Raw genomic sequence first — 21129 nt, forward strand, 5'->3', positions numbered from 1 at the left:
TTTTACTCAACTTCCTCTGCTGATCTTTAACTGAACTCTCACTTTAGTGATAAGTGTTTTGTTTGATAATATTGCTAAAGTGATGTTTACTGTTCATCATAATGTCTCTTACAGGTTCTCGTTTGCATTTTCAGTTTGTATTTCTGTAATAATTTTTTGTCAGTTCTATTTCTATTAGACAAATGCTTGATGCTTATAACAAGGTAACAACCTAAAGTTACAGTTGAATCCCGCCACAACGAATACCGCCACAACGAAATTTCCGCGACAACGAATAATTTTTTATTCCCCGCGAGTATCCTATAAGAATTAATGGCCTAAATTTCTCTGCACAACGAACCATTTTTGCAGAGCGTTTCCGCTTCAACGAAATTTTCGCGTTCAAAATCGAAACCGAAACTAGTTTTATTGGCGAGAAGTCCAAGTCAAATCCAAAGCCACATTAAGCATGAAATCACGTGATTGCAGTTCCGCCATTTTGGCTTTGTGTCGTGGTCGCGTTGTTCACTCGCTGCCTTTCTCTTCGACAACGACGAGTTTTCATCCGCAGGACACGATGGCAACGCAAGTGAAAAAACGCAAAACTCTTTCCCTTGAGCAAAAAGCTCAAATAATCGCCCAAGCAGAAAGCGGAAGGAAGAAAGCGGCAATTGCTGAAGACTTCGGAATTCCTGCAAGTTCGCTGTCAACGATTCTAGGCAATAAGGACAGCGTGAGAATGGCTCTTGCTTCAGGCACATCCTCGAAGCACAAAAAGGTGACGCGGCCCCTCCATGAAGAGTTGGACAAAGCAGTGCATGCGTGGTTTGTGGAAGCACGAGCCAGCAACGTCCCCCTGTCCGGAAGCATCGTCCAGCAGAAAGCCTTGAACTATGCATGCCTACTTGCATTGATGATTTTAAAGCCAGCATTGGCTGGCTAAACCGTTTCAAGGCCCGCCATAACATCGTTGGAAAAGTGTTGTGCGGCGAGTCAATGTCAGCAGACGTGGACGGAGCAGCTGCTTGGAAGGCGAGTAACATGGCCGGAATTTTAAGCAACTTCGCGCCTGCAGACATTTACAACGCCGACGAGACCGGGCTATTCTACGAGATGTTGCCGGCTAGGACGCTCGACTTCAAGGGGCAGCGCTGTCACGGCGGTAAACACAGCAAAAAACGCATCACAGTGCTGCTTTGCACAAACATGGATGGTTCGGACAAGCGTCCGCCGTTAGTCATAGGCAAAAGTGCCAAGCCGCGCTGTTTTAAGGGAACTCGTAGCCTACCTGTGCAGTACAAGGCGAACAAGTCATGGATGACCCGCGCTATTTTCACCGAGTGGATGATGGCATTCGACCGCGACATGAAGCGGCAGGGCCGTAAAGTTTGCTTGCTTTTGGACAATTGTTCAGCGCATCACTCCGACGAAGTCCAGCTCACTAACACGGAGCTGAGGTTTTTCCCTCCCAATTGCACGTCTGTCTTACAGCCTCTCGATCAGGGCGTGATTCTTAGCCTGAAGCGCGCTTACCGCGGGAGGTTAATTCAGCGGCTGCTTTTTAACACTGAAACCGGCCGAGACACGAAGGTGGACTTGTACGTGGCACTGCAGATTATGTCTGCTGCCTGGAGCACACTGGGGCGCTCAGTAATTGTGAACTGTTTCAGGCACGCCGGATTTGCCGAAGGTCGACCCGTACACTCTGCTGGCCTAACACCAGGCGTTACAGACGACGACGAAGAGGCGTCACCGGCTCCGGGGATCGCGGCCGCCTGGAAAACGCTGGGAGAAATAGGAACCGTGCCGCCTAATCTCGAGCTCGACGAATACATCGGCGCTGACGCTTGTGTTGTTGTTCACGAAGATGTGAGTGATGAGCAGATCATAAAAGCTGCCCGGAATGATAAGGACTCTTCCGATGAAGAAGACGACGACGTACAGGAAGCGCCGGCTGCGGCAACCGCCGTACAGGTGATGGACGCTTTTGATGTCATCAGGAATTTCGTTGCTGTCCGAGACGACGATGTTGCAATGGGTTTGCTGACCGAGTGCGAAAATCGCGTGACGGCGTTGCTCGCCGTGAAGCGTAAGCAAACCAAGCTTACAGATTTTTGGCATTAAACGCCTTTGCTGCTGCTTGGGCAATTCTTTCTGCGTTTCACGTCAAATTTTTGCGATAACGAAGTTCCGCGAGAACGAATTTTTTTTCGTGCACCGTGAATTTCGTTATAGCGGGATTCAACTGTATTGATTTGCAGGTATTCACAAAATATAAAATGTTTACTTTTGTGTCACGGTGCTCTATAATGCTTGGTTTTATGGGGTTTAATGTCCCAATGCGACTTAAGGGGGGAGGCTACCCTTGAACACCAACTTTTTTAATTCTTGAGATACTTGAAATTTTCAGGGTAGGCTCATAGTACAAACATTTCAAGAACTAGCAGGTTTGATGGAGCAGGATTCATTGGTTCTCAAGTTAGAGGAGTATATCAAGATGTACTACAAAGCTCCCTTGGGGCAGGCCTGGAGAATTTGCAAAACATGCTTGCACTATGAAATTCGTTATTGTCATTCCTCGACAATTACTCCAGGGCAAGACCAGTTCCTTTTTTTGAATTTTCGCGCTGAAAAATTCTAGCCCAGTCCTAAAATCAGTGTTATTAATTAGATCTGCATTAACCAAATTTTAATTGTTTGTCACTAATTCCAGACAAAATATTTCGAAAAAGGAAATTGTCTTGCCCGCAGAAAATAATTGAGGTATGGAATAAAAGAAACCTCATGAAAATCTGATAAGCAGCTGCCGAGATACAGCTGTCCTAAGCAGCTACACTAGGCAAAAAAGTGATTCTGAGAAAACTGCCCTAGAAAGTTGAGAAAACACCAACTTTTTTGTTTGTCAAAATATCTCAATGAAATTCTTAGGGCAGGCTTACAGCATGGACATTTGAATAACCATCAAGTTTCATAAAGCTGTGTATGCTGGTTCTCAAGTTACAGAAGTGTATAATATGGGTCACGTGGGTCCAGGCCTGTTGAATTTGCAGAATGTGCGGGCATTGCAAAATTCATTAAAGTAATTTTTGGGTAGGTATTGTTGGACAAGGTGGGGCTCCTTTTTCCTTGTTTTCTAAGTCCCACTGTAACAGATGCTAGGATGCTGCAGGCATCAATGCAGTCGTCGTCGGCCCGCCTCGCTTTGAGGACTGCGTTCGCTTCCGTGCACTGAATGTGTGTCGCATCTCGAGGCATCGTGAGCGACCACGCAATGTTTACCACGTTGCTCGAAACCATTTAGAGGGCAGACGAGAGATCATAAATCTGGCAATTTCAAAAATGGCCAAAGGTAAACAGAATGCACGAAGTACAACGATAGCCAACGATGGCAAAGAGCCAGAGCAGACGACGTGGGGAGGTAGCTGGCAGATGCTCACGCATCAGCGGGCACAGCAGGCAATAGTAGTAGCCCGATACTCCGCGTTCTTGCAGAGCGAGCGCTTTGCTCAACTGCAGCCTTGAATTTGAGCGCAGGAAACTCGAAAGCAGCTGCGAGGCTCCCACTCGAAAGCAAGCCACACCTCGACCGCACTGCCGTCGCCGCCGCTGAGGACGGCAGAAGAAAGCACAAGAATTGACAAGCAAAACAAGACCAAGAGACGGCACTCAGTTCGGTGGGAGAGGAATGGTGCGGGCGCGAAGTTTGGGAATTTTCGACGCTTGCTCGCTGCTCTGCAGCTGCCGCCGCTTGTTATATAATTAATTTTGAGTATTTCTACGGCGAATTGGGCATTGATAATTACAGAAAGGGTAGTTTAAAAGACATACTACCGATATATAATCTTCCAAAAATCGACTGTTTCGTGATTTTTTGGTTTTCAAAGATCGCGTCCTCCCTTAAACTACGCGAGATGCCATATTGAATGGCTCCAGGAATTTCGACCACCTGAGTATCTTTAACCTGCACTGACATTGCACAGAACATGGGCGCCTGCCTTGCTTTTCATCTTCATCAAAAAATGCCGCCACAGCCGCGATTCAATCCTGCATCATTGGACTTTATAACAGTAGGACATCTTTTTGCTTTTGTGCAGCAGATTTTGAGGCACCGAAATATTTTTCACTCCGCACTGCTATAGTGTTGTGGAATTGGTGATGAATTTTTGTAGAATTTGCTGTACCGCCAATGAACCCGAGCGATACTGAAACATCTGAGACATGCATTATGATAACAATATTCTCCTGCATCGCTTTACTTTCAGCAAATTTCACATCCAAACACCTACAGGCTCACTCATATGCATACATTATCTCATAGTCTAATTTATATCAGAAGAACTTGTTCACGACATGCCGCAAATCTCGCCTTGTGGCTTCTAAAAGCACGCAATGAAGGGCAAAACAAACGATTCGATATTAGCAGTCTTCGTCCTACATATTGATTGCAGTGACCTGGTAGCAGTGCAGCCAGTTTTCAACATCCTCAAACGAAGTGACGTAGACATATGAGGTGCAGGAGGGAGCAGCAGCGGGAAATTCATAGAGAGCTGGCTGCTCTGACATATGGCCATGGACTTCATGGTTTGGGCGGTGTGGTTTGTGACTAAGTTTGGGATGAAAGCCTCTCAAGCTGTGCCTTATGCATAGGATGTAGTTGGATTTGGGGGCTCCAAGAGCTCAACACCTATGAGTGAATGATGTAGTTGGATTTGGGGGCTCCTGGAGCTCAACACCTATGAGTGAATGGTCACTATCTTTGCCAGAATGTGATTGCAAGGCATTGTCAAGGCATTAGACGAGATCCTCTCTGCAGACAGCAAAGAAAAGAAAGAAACCGGGAAGCCAGTGCACGTGCACGACACTGCAGCTGGCGTGCCTCAATGTTATAGGTGATGCGGAGGACGGTCATTGATCATACAAGACGTCGGGACAATATGGAGATTTCGCCTCCCACTGACATACTATAACATAGCCTTATACCAATTTACCGGAAGTCTGCATACACGCATCGATGAGGGCGGGGGCAATCATGACCACTGCAGCTGCAGTAGAAGGGTCCGGTAAACTGGTATATATCTACATTAATACCTCTGGCAAACTAAATCTTTCTGGTACCCTGCAGTCACATTCACCAATGACATAGCAAGACTGAGGAATGGTGGATGACGAAGGCTTCAAATTAGCAAGAGTGGTGGCAGCGACAATATGTAGAGGGAGGATCATCAAGTTTAAGAACCAGTTTTGTAATGCTGCCAGCTTAAGCTGATTGTTTAGCAGTATCAGTGCCTTGTTCGTTCTTTTTTTCATGTTTTTTGATGATCACTACTTTCACATTCGATAGTCTTATCATCGCTGATGGCAGAATGCAGAAATGTTTTGGTAAGGTTTCTGCAGATGGTGCAACTAACACCTAAATAGCTAACACACGAAAAATCTCGAAAAGGTTTGGAAAGACACGAAAGATCACGAAAAGGTTTGGGGATGACTCGGTGAAACCCAATTTAGCGACCAGTTCCAGGCACGGTTGTGCGACCCATGCTGCCGCCTGAGCATTCTTCAGCAACCTTGAGGTGCTTTACTAGCACTTGATCCTTGTAACAGTCTCATCCTGAAAAAATGTCATACATTTCAGTAATACTAGACATCACTGTCTTCAGGCATTTCCATGGTCTCAGACATCTTTGAAACAGAATCAATGGTGATAAAAATCATTGTAACCATCTGCTTAGCTTTTTAGCAGGTTTTTAACTCTTTTTTTTAGGTTACTTAAAGATTTCCTTCCTCTGTGTGAAGGTCAAGCCAGCATCTGCTAATCTTTTTCCTCGCATCTTGTAGTATCTATTCTATTATTATACTCCAATACCCAATCCATTACATTGCTTGGGCAACTGCCTCACCTATAACTTTACTGGGCTTCTTTCAGGAACATCTTTATTTGAGCTTCAGTATGCAGTGCAAGAGGCTGATTCCAGCTGAGTGCAAATACTTCTGTGTTTGACTTCATGCAGAAAGAACATCTAAGCAAAAAATACCAAAAACTCCGAAGTGGATAGTCACATCCCAGGTATCACCGAACATCAGAATAATGTTATGTTGCCTGACATTTTGTGAGAGAAAATAACATTACAAAAAATTTAAAAGAAACATTTTACTAATATTTACTTGAATGTTATCATGTTTTATATTTTTATGTTGCATTATAAACATTATTTTAATGCTACAAACAAATGTTTCAGTATTGTCTCTTAAATGCTAAAGTAATATTTAATCATAAATATAAAACAACATGGCATATATATTTCAAACACTGAGTCCCAGCACTTGTGCCCTGCTTCTTCCAGTAACCATGTTTTAATCAGTAACACACTTCTTTGCAACTAGAGCTTTGAGACGATGCCCATTGTAGAATGCAAGCACAGCCCTACTATTTTGTTCGAAACTTTTGCTTATTATTCATTTGCCACTTACACTCATGGAACACCCGTCAGCGATGAATATAAAAGGTTGACTCTATGCTATTTGTTCAGAGATGAGTGTAGGAATGGTACTGTATTATAGAGTTCATCATTTATTTATTAACCCTTAAGGGGGGACGCGGGTCTTAAACTGGTCAAAAATGGGCGAAAAATTGATTTTGAGAAAAATGCATTTTCAGAATGTCTGTACCTTTGAGCACTAGCCTTCAAAATATCAACACTGAATTCGATCGGGAAATACGGTAAAATCGACATTTAAAACGCCACGGGAGCCTCGAAATGGCCAAAAAAGGGGTGAAAATTGTTCGAACTTCCCGCGCGCGCCGCGGGTGAAGCAGCCGGCTGGTCGCCGCCATCTTGGACTTGTTTTGAAGCTTGTTTCTTTGTGCGCATTTTGCGACATCTCCAAATGACGTCGCTCAAACAGAACGACCACCGTCGCGGGTTTTTCGAAAGCCGTTTCCGGTCCGCTGATTGGCTGGAGCGCGCGCTCGCGAAGCGAGCCCCTCGTCTCGCGCTTCCCATTGGCCAGCGCGACTGACGCCATTTTTTTTGTTTGTTTTTAACGTTCTTCGTCGCGGCTGCCGCTTCGCTCGTTTATGATGCGCTTTCGCGATCGTTATCAGTCGTTCCCGCAGCCGGTGCTGGTCTTTAAGGTGGCGGTTCTACGGTCGCCATCTTGGAAGTAGTTCATATTCTGCCACCAGGCTACGCCACTAATCCATGACTGAGGAATTGAGTATCCAGCCACTCGGCCCTCTCGACTTGAGCTGCCTGAACGCTTTTCTTGTGTTGCTGCGTGGACTTTCAAAGACTTTTGCGGCTCCACAACAGTGTCCAGGCAGAGAAGGGGAGGATTTTTGTCCCCGTCCTGAGCAGCATGGGCTGCCCCATTGAACTCCCCTCTTCAACCCACAGCACCACTACTTCGAACAATACGCGCCCTGACAATTGGACAAGAGGCTTCCCTCTCTTGCCGATACATCGTCTCACAAGATGTTTGCAGCACAGCGAAAAGCAGAGGCACCCCAGCAGGTCCAACCAGGATCACGCGTACAATAGGCAATTGTGCTTCTAAGCGCCTCTCACCCCCCCCCCCCCGCACAATTCTCTATTATAGTGCGCACAGGCTAGAGGCACTTAGGAGCACAGTGCAATCTTAGTACGAGTGAAAAGGAAAAGCGAATGGCACTATTTCTGCACACTTCGTCAATGAACCTTAGTTGAAGTCGGCGCCTGTCTTGTGTTCTTTTGATCCTCGTCTTTTGGGCTGTGCAATCGAGTGATCATTAGCGAGCTTTAGAATACGGCGACCCTACCCGTAAGTGGGATAGAGTAATAGCGGAGCGTGCGCGCTATAATAGAGAATTGTGCTCCTACTGTCACCCGCGCTATTGCCCTGTCCCCCTAAGCGGTAGGGGTACCATATTCTAAACCTCCCTATTGTTGATGCCATAGATATAGTAAGGATCGGAACACTCCTTGACTGTAGTGGAAGCTGTCAGCTCTTGCGGTCACCAGAAATTTGCTTTATCAAACGTGATTACAAATATGATAATATAGCTATAATTAGCTGAACTTCAGTCAACAGTCGCCCTTGTTTATTTTTTGTTCGTGCTTGTCCAATCTTGGAAACTAGAGCTGGTAAGTTACAATGTGCAAATAAGTGAATGATTGCGAAGAATCGATATTCCGAAATAGATGTGAAATCCACCAAGAGGCTATGTATCGCGCAGGAGGCCGGCATGTATTCATGCTCTCTTCGGCACTGAGGAGGCGCATTCACACTAAACTATGTGGGAAATGGGGGAAGGGGAGAAGGGGTTGTAAAGGAAGGTTGTCAGAAGAAAGGACCTAACGGGGACAGTTTTTTAGGCGCTTATGGCGGCCACTTCCCCACTCCCAGTTGGATGCTCCACAGTCTTCATTTTATTTTACGCGCGTGCGTGCGTGTGCGTGCGTGCGTGTGCGCGCGCGCGCGTGTGTGTGTGTGTGTGTGTGCGTGCAATTAAAGGAACACAGTATTTTCAGGCAATTAGAATAAAATTTGAACAATCAATCCCCTAGAAACATTTTTCTCCTGCAGAATTTCACTCGACACTGAAATCTGATGTGAAAAGTAGCATGCTATGGAAGACGCTGACCTGTCCTGCTGCAGCTTCCCGTGATGATGTATGCGCTTTCTGAACCAATATATTGGGTGGACTACTGTAGCTTGTAGCCTACTTTATTGTACTCATTTTACAGGGCGCACACACGTATGCAACAAGTATACTTTAGTGTTGAGCCCGCCTTTTGGCTTCATATGTTGGTAGTAAATGATTTCGTGATGTGGCACTTGTACATTCACACATTTGCAACATAATAATCAGAGCCCAATTTTTACTCCATGCAAGAGCGCCCATGCTTACCAAATGTTTTCCTGCAAATGCCAAACGATTAGACGCATCGATCAGATCGCGTTCGGTCAGATTTGGCATGTGCTATAATTTGTGAATTTGTCCATACCAATGCAGTACAGCGGCTTTGCTTCATGTGGTCAAACGGAAGCACGTTCTTTGTATGCTTCGAAATTCTCACACGCTTCTATGTCACTTTTGCTAACATGATCGGATACCTTTCATAGCACAGGAAGTCGAGTTGCTTCAAACAAGGTTCAAATATAAAGTCAACAAATTGGGCGTTGAGACGGCGGGTGAGAGGACGCCTGGCTGACACGGTATCTACCTTACTCGAGATAAGGGCCCCATTCTTTTGGAAACGCTCTGCCTGCCGACGGGCTTTTAGAGCGTTAGCTCTGTTGCTCACTTGCGCGAGTGGCGCGTTTTTCTAAGAATCGTAAACAGAGCCATCACCATAGCAACATCGCCGTCTTCACTGTGCCCAGGCAAACTAGACCGAACACTCCAAGCCCCCGGCCACAGCGGCAAAGCGCGGTAGCAGGCGATGCTAGGCAAGTATAGCATTATAGCAAAATGAACGCCAAACCAGCTTCCCTGCCGAATGCATCAACGGTTTACCCTAGACGCCGTAATGCTTCGGACAATCAGCGGTATATCCTCCTCCAAGAAGCGGAATTACCTGGGAAGAGGACGGGACATCATGCACGTATAAAATAAATAAAGTAAGCGCAAATAAAAACATCAAACGGGAAACCAATTCAGTGTTTTCTCTCATATATATATATATATATATATATATATATATATATATATATAGGGCCATTGATCAAGTCAAAGTATTTGAAGAAGATATAAACGAATGCTTTTTGTCTGGTTTCTCGAACAAGGAAGCTGTAGGGCTGCCGAAACGATAGTACGTTTTCATGAAACTTTGACTTGGTCAATGAGCCTGTATATTTTTTTATGCCACCACCTGATCAGACTGCATTTCGTCGAACTCTTGATTACAGTGGTTTCTCTCATTTGAGCTAAGCTCGACATTCGGTTCAGCAGCGTTGAGCCTTATCATTTTTTTTTTTAATTTTTAGTGAGGGGAATGACGGAAATGCAGTGGCAAAACCCGATTCAACATCACATTTTTGTATTGGAGAAGCTTCACATGGCTGTTTCCTACTTGCCCATTCACCGAAAACATCCCCGGCAGCTACTGCGGCACCTTTACTATCATCACCGGAACGCAACATTCGGAAAAAAAAAAAGGAAAAGAAAAAGAAAAAAAAAAACATGACTGAAACGCTGGTGATTATCTTCGGCTGCCCACTATATCATTTTTTCTCCTTTTCTTTGGAGCCTCCACTGCTTGCGCTATATTGGAACTTCAGTGGGAAGGTTGCAGAGGCATGCTTGTGCATGTTCAGGTTTTCAAGTTGTACTTGACAGACTGTCGAAACATTTTATCTGTACCAGTAAAGTGGCAGAGGGTACGAGTGTTCGTGCAATTTCTCCTAGGGAGACGCTCTTTGAAATTATATTATATTAATTTATGCAGTGTTATAGTTCCGTGCCCTACTATTCATTTTATCGTAGAAAGGGGACAATATTTTTCCTTCTTGCCACTGGAAAAAAAAAAAGTCTAAATTCCACATCCTCACAATATATGCTAACACCGCGAACATCTGAAGATAGCTTTGTGGCGGAGCTAAGACGAGGAATAACCAGCTCCGACAGCGTTCGGGTTCGAACTGTCTTTTTTTTTTTTTTCGCTGCTTTCACTGAGACGCTTAGTGCCAAATTCTTCTTTGTCCAGCGCCGTGCCGTTGTTTGTGATAAAAGCGCGGCGCGAGGGGCGCTACAAGACTACAAAACAAAACCAGAAAAAAAAAATTCAATATCTCCGCCACGATTATATCTTGCTGAGTAAGTAGAGTAAGTAAGTAGCGCGAGAGCCTTAGCTGGCAACGTTTCGGCACACAAACAGTATGACACACTTAATTTGAGGCGATAAATAAATCTCAAAGCAAGCAAGTGTACATTTGTCAAGGGACTATTTTCAAGTAGCGCTACTGTGCATGCGCGAAGCACCTGAGTGCGCGAAGCACCTGCACCTCAGTTCGACCCGACCACTCGATCGGACTCGCCAGTGTTTACCTCTCTCGCCCGATGGAAAGGAAAGGGCACAGGGAAAACGTTGTAGAAGCACAATACCCTCTCGTAAATACCCCTCGATTCAGGGTGTTTGTGGCGCCATCCTCGTAATTTTTCTGAACTGCGATATTTTAGTGCATATGAAATTTCATAGATGGCGCTACCTACTACGTTTATCACACATGGCTCTGTTATTTTACTATTATTTGACTTTGTAGTTGATAATTGTTACCGGTTGAATAAGGGAACGAAAGCCCGAACCTTTAAGTTATATTCGCCAGAAACAAACAAGCCATGGAGCATTTCAATCATGCTTAAAATATTTCATGAAGAGCTCGCGCGCTTCAAGTGAACCACGAAAAAAATAGCTGAAATCATCCTGACAGTGCACATTCCTCGAGAGTCGTAGAACAAAACCGATGCTTATCCTCTGACAGCGAGGTGCAAAGTTTTTCCACGCGAAATTTCAGCACAGATAAGAGATTATTTGAACAGTTTAGCATATACTTTAAGCCATTTTGCAAAAAACGCAAAGTTTGATCACAAATAACTTTTACACTAAATGAAGCAGACAGATGATATTTTCAGGAAAAAGCGAATTATGTACGACCTCCAACTGCGCAAAAAATCTCCGCAGCAGAATGCGTATCTTGAAAGTTATTGTATGTATAATTACCTGTTTTATACACTTTTCACAGGCGCGTGGCTAATAAACTATGCGATACACAGTAATAAAAATGCTTAACTTTGTTCATTAACATCTAATCTCAAAACATCTCGAACGGTGTTTCTCTAGCTGCAAAAGATTTTGCACAATTTTGCTTTTCCCGAGACAAGTAGAGCTGAAAAGCCGTTTCTTACCTTTGTGTTTTCCTTTACAGCTTAAACATCGTTGCAGCTATTTATAAACCAAATGCACCATTAGAAAGGAGAGGAAATAAACTTTACAAATATATCAAAGTCATATTTATAAACTAAACTAGTGAGGCGCAGTAGGCGTATGAATATCGCCAAAAATGTCGTCTCTTCACCGCTGGAGTGGGACCGCCACCTTAAACGTAGCTCGGTAGACTTCCGTAGCGAGTGCGCGTCGAAGAACGACTGCGGCGGCGCGCTGCCAGGGTCGCGCGGCGTGTTCTCGACCTAGCTGCAGCACGTCCGGCGGCGTATAATCGTTAGCGAGCGGTTCAGAGGCATCAAAGATAGCATCGATAGATTGAACTGTTCAGCTGATACTCATGGTCCTCACCGACGCTACCACTTCGTTGCTTTTTTATCGCGTCGCTTCAGACGACAGGCGAGCCTGACATCGCGCCGTTCGTTGCCCGCGTTCATTCAGGGGGTTTACATGAGACCGACAAAGTCGGGTCGGGGAGGCCTGTCGGGCTAAAAACCGGCTATCGGGCTCATGTATACGCTAGGGGGTCGAGCTAAAGGACCGTCGGGTCGGGTCCCGCCACCCCGACTGCAGGGGGTGGGTTGGCTCGACCCTACCCGATGGGCGAGGGGCATGTATACTCTGACGCGTCGGGTAGGCACCTCCTCTCTTGCCTCCTTGCTGGTCGGGGACGGGACCGTGAGCTGTTCGTCTGAGCATTCCTCCTTTTCCTCCTCTCCTGCCTGCGCCTGGTTCTCTTGCTCGACGCACGGTGTAGCAGCGATCTTTGCCCGATAGAAACGAGTTCATGTAAACCCGGACGGGTCGGGCTGGCTCAGCTCGACAACCGGCTCCCCCCTACCCGACCCGCTTGCGTCGGGCTCATGTATACAAGGCTATTTTCCGCGGACGGTTTCGTTTTTTTTTTTCTTTTTTTTTTTTTTTTTTAGTTTGTCGAAGTAATTGCGTCGCTGCGCTCAAGGGGTGTGAAAGTTCGAGCTTTAGCTCCAGCAAGGGACTCCGCGTGCGGCCCTGCATGCGCTGTACAGCAAAGTAGCAAAGTTTCATTCTGCAACATTAGCCAATTTATTAGGTCATTCCAGTAAGCCGCTGGTGCTTTAGTCTTAAACTTTGTGCAGGTTTATTAATATTGCAAGACCGTTTTATCGTAATTTTGAGTATCTGTTTGCCTTGAAGGGCACTGCCACAGGCATATGAAGTTGTAAATAACGCTTCTCCCGCTGGTTCTAGTGGCGGTATATTTAGACTTTGTGGCAAGCTTTTACCAGTATTTGGGGAGGGTACTGTTATATGTTTAGTATATAGCCTTCCTCATAAAGAACAAAGCCTCACAACGATTCCATTTATATTTCCATAGTTGCAGTGTAGCAAAAGTTAAAGGTTGTCTCAAAATGCAAATACGTTTTTCTCAGTGCTGTTTCTGGACACTGCACTCAGCCTTACTGTGCTTTTTCTCTACACTGTCGCCGAGTGACAATGACAAATTTAGCACCACTGCAGTCATATTGAAAAGATCAGGGGGTGATCCAACACTTACATCACTCTATCAAGATTTTTTTCAAATTGCCATTAAAATAATATTGCATGTCAAAAAATTTTGCTGATTTCCTAACGGCATACACTACCTCGGCCATGGGTAATGGTGATAGTTTCAGTTTTATTTGACATAATCAAAATCCAAAGACAGTTTCGGAAATGGGAAGAGCATGACATTTTTGGTGAGAAATATCACAGTGAGGCTACTGATTGTTCAAGTTATAATATGTGGTCAAACTTCAAATGCCGTTTTCTCAGTTTCATATTTTTGGTCGATCTCTACAGTCTTACGCAGGGTTTTGATAACTTCTTTTTAGTTCACACAAATAACTTTGGTACCATTTTCTTCAGAGAGAAATGAAGTACCCAATGACATTTTTAGTTTTTTAGTTTAGGCAATGGATAAATGTCAATTTGAGATTAGCTTAATGAGTTCGTTTCAAATAATGCAGCCTTTTACTCTCACCATAGTATGTGAGAATGACATGCCTTTTTGAGGAAAACGAAGGATGTCATCGGGTATGGGAAGACTTTGGCTATCAATCTATGTAATTAAAAGCAACGAAATGCAATGAAAAAGTTCATTAAAGCTGCGTAAGAAATTAACTAATTATGCTCTGGCCTTTGTTAGATAACTTTTGATCTAATACCAGCAGCTCAATTATAATTACATTTTTGAAATCAGGAGAGAAAACCACATCTGTGTGCAAAGTTTCGTGAGATTCTAGCCATAACTAAAAAAGTTAGTTTTAAGACCCTCGTCCCCCCTTAAGGGCCCCTGTTGGGGTACAGTCTCCGACCAATAAATCGAACGCTGATAATTTGGACATGCTCGTTTATTCAGACAGCTTTGCAGCACCGCCACCAGCCCCATAAACATGATGTATAAGGATGACCAATATTTCAGACAGCCTCCAGCTTTATATTCGATAATCCAGACTGAGCAGCGCTTTTCTTGGCGGCCGCTTGTAACGCGCAGGCTGCGCGGCTGCGGTGTGTGCAAAATTTTAAAATTTGCTTTCGACCATTGGCTCGTGTGGTCACTTCCACGCGACTCCTGGTAAAAAATAGAGTGCCTCGATGTGCGCGCTTCCCCCGCCCCCATTACTAGTAAAAAAAAAAAGACGAGCGCCATCCTTTGGCGCCTACACGCAATAAGCGACAGGACAGTTGTGACGGGAGAACAGCAGGCGACGCTTCACTACTGCTTGCTTTGTCTTGCTTGCCCCTCAGGCGTTTGGCCTCCCCGCGTCCTCGCCACCGGTTTGTGCTCATTCAATGCCTCATGCGTGAGTAGCGTTGTGCTAGGTTCTTTCAAGTGGCCATACGACAACATTTCGTTTGAGTTTGACAACGACAGGCCACGGCAAATGGTGCCAACGGTGCTTTCGCGGTCCGTGCCGACGGCGGCGAAACGTGGGAAATACACGACGCTGACAATGAGAAGAAAGCAGCCATAATACAGCAAGTGCTGAGCGGTTGTTCACAAATCGAAGTTGCCCGTGAGTTCAGCGTCTCTAAGCAAACAATATCGGACTATATGAAGAACAGGTCCAAGATTCTTGAGGCCACAGAGAAGACATCAACAGCTGAACAGAAAAGGCTACAACAAGGCCTTTACCTGAAGTTGGAAGAAGTGTTGAACATCTGGCTTAATGCTACTGTCGCTCAGCATGTTCCTGTTTCTGGCCTCCTTTCGAAGCATAAGGCTGAGACCCTCGCACTGCAGCTTGGCATCGAAGGATTTCAGTTCAGCAACAGTTGGCTCAGGAATTTCAGAAAGCGGTTCGACCTTGCCTTCAAAAAAAATGTGCGGTGAAAGTGGTGCAGTGAGTAGCACACCGGTTGCAAACTACCGCAGTGAAAAACTTGAAGCGCTGCTTAGCTGCTACTCGCCAGACAACACTTTTAACGTCGATGAGACGGGTCTTTTCTATAAGCTGCTTCCAGTCAAAACACTTGCCCTGTACGGAGAACCTTTTCACGAGGGCAAGCTTAGTAAGGAATGCCTCACTTGTTAGAAGCAACACTTCGGAGACGGAAAAATTGCCGCTGCTGGTAATCGGCAAGTCGTGCTTCAATGGAACAAGGTCTCTGTCTTTCTTGTACAAGGCGAACTGTAAGGCATGGATCACTCTACAGTTGTTTGAAGTTGGACCAAAAGTTTTGAGTCACAGAAGCGCAAAGTGCTGCTGTTTTTAGACAACTGCAGTGCCTATGCCCCGATCAGCAATCTGAAAGTGATTGAGATTGAATTCTTGCCGCCCAACACTACCAGTGTACTACAGCCCATGGATCAAGGTGTGATCAAGAATTTAAAAGGGCTCTATCATTCCTGCCTGCTGCACCGCATGGTGCTGTGCTTGGACAATCAGAAAAAATACAATGTGGACTTGTTGTCTGCCATACGCATCCTTGCCGATGCATGGAAGGCAGTGTTGGTGGACACAATCAGTAACTGTTTCCGTCATACAGGATTTGCCTTCGGTGCTGAGCCCGAGGCCGCAATCGCAGAATCCCCGCCTGATCTGCCACCTCCTACAATGAGCTCCAATGCAGAAACCATTGACGACCTGCGCGGCTGCGGCTTGCCCATTCCTGCCGCTGTTACATTTGAAGACTTTGCAGATGCCGACAGCGCGGTGTCATCGTGTGCCGAACTGAGTGACGACGCAATAATTGATCAAGTTCTCCCTCCATTGGACAGGGGCACTGACTCTGATGAGGATGTTCCGTGTGCTGTGGAGCCCTCGCACGCAGATCTGACTCGAGCTTTTGTAGTCCTCGCATCAGCGTCCAGTGACAGCATGACACTAATGGACATACAGACAGATTTGGTTGCACGTAAGCGGAAGTGCGTGCAGCAACGCGTTGACAAATTCTTCCCGAAACAGGCACCCTAAAATGTAAATAAAAAGGTATTTTTTGCTTCATTCGTTTTTTCTGACATTCAATATTACGGACTTGTTTACATACCCCGTAGAGTCCGGATTATCGGGCGTTGACTGTATTACATAAGGGGGGAGCGAAAACAAAAATAGGTACGAGCAAAGGTTATAATTTCAAGATAACACAAAACATAAAAAGAAGCAAAGAATGTGCTAGTCATGAACAAGGGTTATAAACATTGCCTTAGTACCAAGAGCATCACATTCGTTGGCGAGAGGTTCGGGCAGCATTGTGAGAACACAGTGGGTAACAGAAAAGGTCAATATAAGAAAAAAAGATTTTACATGAACATAAATTGAAGCAAAAACAACATGTCAGGCCAGAAGGTAATTTAACAACATTGCCCTAAACCTAGTCGCATCAGTCTCATTTGTGATTGGCTCGGGCAGCAGGTTGCATTCTTCAATTGCGGTCAGGAAGAAGGACTTATTAAAAGCGTTAGTGGAACCATGAAATCATTGAACACTATTGGAATTAAACAGATGGCATGACGTACAAATGGGAGGAGTTAAGTGGCAATCACGGAGATAAGAGATTGAAATATAACATGAAATAAACACAGGCAAGCAACGTTGCATCTGAGAGTTAAAGAAGTAAGGCCAAGTAATGACTTAATTGAGCTTACGCTGGCGTGAAAATCTTAGGTTGACAATATGAAGTGGACTGCGCAGTTCTGAATGGATTCAAGCATGTTAATTAGGTAGGGCTGATGGGGACCCCAAATTGAGGATGCATATTCAAGCTTACTGTGAACAAATGTTTCATATGTCAATTTTTGTATGTTAAGAGGGGAAGTGGAAAGTGATTGTCTAATAAAACCAGGTGTATATGAAGCGTCGGCCGTGATTTTTGTGATATGGTCTGTCCAAGTTTGCTATTAATAGTTATGCCAAGGTAACAATCAGATTCTATGTGCGATAGCTCTTCAGAAAACAAACAGTAAGGGTAACCTAAGTTCGAGCGCTTTCTTGAAATTTGCATATAGCTGCACTTCCTAGTATTAAGTTTCATCATCCACAATGTGCACCAGTTTTCAATTAGCTTTAGATCGTTCTGGAGGGCAGTTTGATCATCTTTAGTAATTATGTCTATAAATAATGCAGTCGTCAGCGAAGAGGCAGATGGTGGATGAGATATTGGAGGGAAGGTCACTTAAAATTAGGAAGAGCAGCAGTCCCAAACGCAGACCCCTGCAGTACACCGGCAATTACGCAAGTAGTGTTTGAAGGAAGACCGCCTATTACGGTGCACTGAGAGCGAGCTGTGAGGAAGTTATGAATCCATTCTAAAACAAGTGGGTGAAGGTGAAGACCTGAAGGTTTAGATATAAGACAATGACGGACACGGACAAATGCTTTAGAAAACTACATAGACAACATCGCTTTGGAACAAAGAAGCAAGATTAAAGTGAAGGTCCATGGTAAACTCAAATAATTGCAATTCAGATGAATAACCATGATGAAAGCCATGCTGATTTCTGAAAAAGAAGGAGTTGGAATTCAAATGGGATGCAATTTGTGAGTATATAATAGGCTTGAGTAAATACATGAAATGCAGGTAATGAGATAGAACGAATATTTGATGGGTCGCTCCAGTTACCTGCCTTGAACACAGAAACAATGGCTGGTCGAATATTATTTTTAAAAAATGACAAGATATATTTTTGTATTATTAACTTTGCAGTGATGTCAGGCCCTGCGGCATTAGAATAGTTTAGTTTGTATGCCAGAGCACAGATCCCAGCTGTAGTGATATTGATAGGGGCCATATCAGAGAAGTTAAAACTTTCTAGAGTTGGTGTATTCCAGGCAGGCTCATGGGCGAAGACAAATGTAAAGTAAGAATTCTAAATAAGAATAAGAAAAATTTCAAACACAGGATGCATGCTTTGTAATATAGATGCCCTTGTATGTAACTTATTACTGGAAAATAGAAACAGGGGAAACACTTAAAACGCTGCCAAACAATAGGCCTAATTATTTAGCTTTCTTGAATTTTTCACATGCCCATCCAAAAGTTAGGTGAACTCATTTGGTGGTTATGGCAACAGGTAGCACGTAAGTCTTCTGTGTGATCGTACTAGTCTTTTGCTGTCGCGAAAGTCTCAAGAAATTTTAGTTGCACAGAACGTCATTTCTAATCCGTACCTGTGGAAAGGTAGTTTCATTTTGATCATAAATATAACCGAGTATTAGTAGGAGACGGTTTGTGTCTTCTCCAGAGTCTTTTCTCTGCCTCCTTTTGTCGTTCAAGGACGTTATGTTGTTCAATCATGTTTGAGGTTGATGTATATTATGTCGCTCACTGGAAGATATGTTTGGCTGCAATTTCTCATACTCTACTGCACTAGGGTTGAATCTTGTGGTTAAAAAGTAGCTGAAGCATTTTCATCCCTGAAGAGTTGCAGGAGAAACATCAAATCAAAATTGGGGAGTTTCTGCAGACCGTCCAAGCTTTCATAATGTGGCTGTCAGCTATGGATGTTTTGTACAACCAAGATTCTGTTAATTGTCCGCTGAACATTTTGCTGTGTTCTCCTTTTATAATACCTTGAACTTGGGCCATTCTTGTTTAGTTATGGGTCAGTTTTTCCTCTTCAGATTGGTTGTAATGTAACCCATAGGACAGGTATTGGCCCCACATCAATGTCAGAATTTAGATCATTTCTAAATGAATCTGCTCCCTCAATATGATCTAATATGCATGAGCTGCTGTGTCTTCAGATGTATTTCCTATCATGAGTTGAAATGCATGCAATGTGGTTACTATCTAGCCAGCTGCACTTGGTTTCACTACCTCATATCTCATAGCTTGAGTTGCTTAGAGATGTTAAACCCCATAAAATAAACTGGACCAGTGCCTAATTGGCTGTCGCCGAGTTAGCTTGGGCTGCTGTATTTCTTCCACCGCCTCTTTGTGGGCAAGTTTACTGGCTGCTCACTTCTGAGAAGTAATATTGTCTCTATGAGTACCACATACCTGCACAAGTACAGAAATTAACATTGGCATAGGGACCTAACTGGGGTAGGTCACTGCCATGTCGCACACAGATGCAGAGACTGTTGGGCAGTAGAGCAATGTTTGCTGTGGCACTACAGACATAAAATATAGCTACGGGCACGAAGAAGAGTTGAAAGGCAGAAGCAGCAATGAAAGCTCGCTTACTTGTGAGCCATTAGCAAAAACCATGAAATAGTTACGACTAGTGATGCTACCCAATAGCTTTCAACATGTAGGAAGAATTCCTTGTCAGCTGCACTCATTGCTGCTGTTGCATGTTTCTCCACAACTGCAGGGATGGTGCCGTGCAGGATGGAGCGGAGCCCCAGGCAACACTGGAAACCCAAGCAGCTCAGAACCCAGTGATGCAACATGTGTCTGAACAAGCACTGCAGCCGGCACCGCTGCAGGTACCTAACATTGCTCGCATCGTGCAGGATTTGTATTCATGCATGGAGGGAAGTTTGCTTTCGTGACCAAGCTGCAGTGTTTTTCATTCGACGTATCTAGAACTGTGACATAGCAATGACACACAGGAATAGCAATAAACTAGAAAGGTATGGCGATGAAATGCCGCAAGTTGCTTGCTTACTTTGGAGAGTGTAATCTCTTATTAGGTCGTTTATCTTAGGGTTTGCATTTTCAAAAATATCTTCTCAGCAAGATGAAAACACGAAGGGCAGCTCAATATTTTAGGCATGCATTCAATACCTTAGTGATACCATAACTAAACTGATTCTGGAAATCTAGCTCCGTTTTAATGTCTTTTGCAAAACGAACTATTTCCCAGGAAAAATTTATTATGACCTTTCTAAACAGCTCTCCTGGTTCTTGGGCTACACACCCCCTCTTTACTGCAGTCTCTGCTACTGTGCTTTGACAGACCGCATTTGAGGTCATCCTTAGGTGTTGCCTTAGCTCTCGTGAATATTTGCACAGAAAAATTATACTTCCGATAGACGTTTCATGATGTGCATGTTAGACACACAACACAACCTCCAGTGTTGTGCACTACTGCTGCACTGTTTGCAGTGTTTATCATCTCTAGGCCTGTTCTATACTCAGACCCGTGCTAACGCCAGTAATACCTGTTATGAAGCTCTATAGATTAGGGCTATACAGATATTTGGCACTCTAGCCTTCTGGGAAAGCTACATAAGTTTTGCACTAGTCTGTTAGGTATGTTAGGTATTGGTCTTATGGTTTAGAGTGTTCACTGTCCCAAAGTGACATAGGCTATGAAGGATGCCATAGTAAGAGTTTTGGATGTAGCATACAGTCAACTAGAACATGTGCCCCTAACGGCAAAAATGAAGAGAAAAAAACTTGTTGTGGTTTATCTCTGGTTAACCCTAGTTGAATTGTGATAGCAACGGCGGAAGCTTCTTTTGCCTGCTACATTATTCCCCTATCATGCCTTATCAGTGTAAGGTGCTGCATTATTGGGGACACTTAAGCTCATCCTTTAAGAGTATGACATGCGAGCATAAGCTACCAGCCCACATATAAATGTGAAGGGTTTAATGCTGTTGAACCAAATGTGGAGCGAGAGCATTAGCTGCAGGTGATCGAGCATTCTTCGTCTTCTTCGTTGCCTTCTTCGTCTTTGTTGTATTTGTCTTCGTCCTCTTCATCTTTTTTGTCTTCTTCTTAATCTTCTTCTTGGTCTTCATCTTCGTCTTGTTCGCGGCTGTTCAAGGTCAAATGTTGCCCTTCCCAGGACTACACGAAGGGCCGAAACCTG

At 44.4% G+C, this 21129-nt stretch overlaps 1 protein-coding gene across 1 annotated transcript in view; it reads left to right on the forward strand.

Moving 5' to 3' along the window:
- LOC146184020 (uncharacterized) overlaps positions 1 to 21129 on the forward strand; it is a 135163-nt gene that overhangs the window by 37094 nt on the left and 76940 nt on the right. Inside the window, exon 6 of the mRNA XM_084608786.1 lies at positions 19681 to 19795. Within this exon, the coding sequence (XP_084464912.1) occupies positions 19681 to 19795 (115 nt within the window). The remainder of the gene's footprint in view (positions 1 to 19680; positions 19796 to 21129) is intronic.

This window comes from Amblyomma maculatum, chromosome 7 (genome assembly GCF_055883805.1).
Source record: "Amblyomma maculatum isolate TAMU_Amacu chromosome 7, ASM5588380v1, whole genome shotgun sequence".
Taxonomy (NCBI): Eukaryota; Metazoa; Arthropoda; class Arachnida; order Ixodida; family Ixodidae; genus Amblyomma; species Amblyomma maculatum.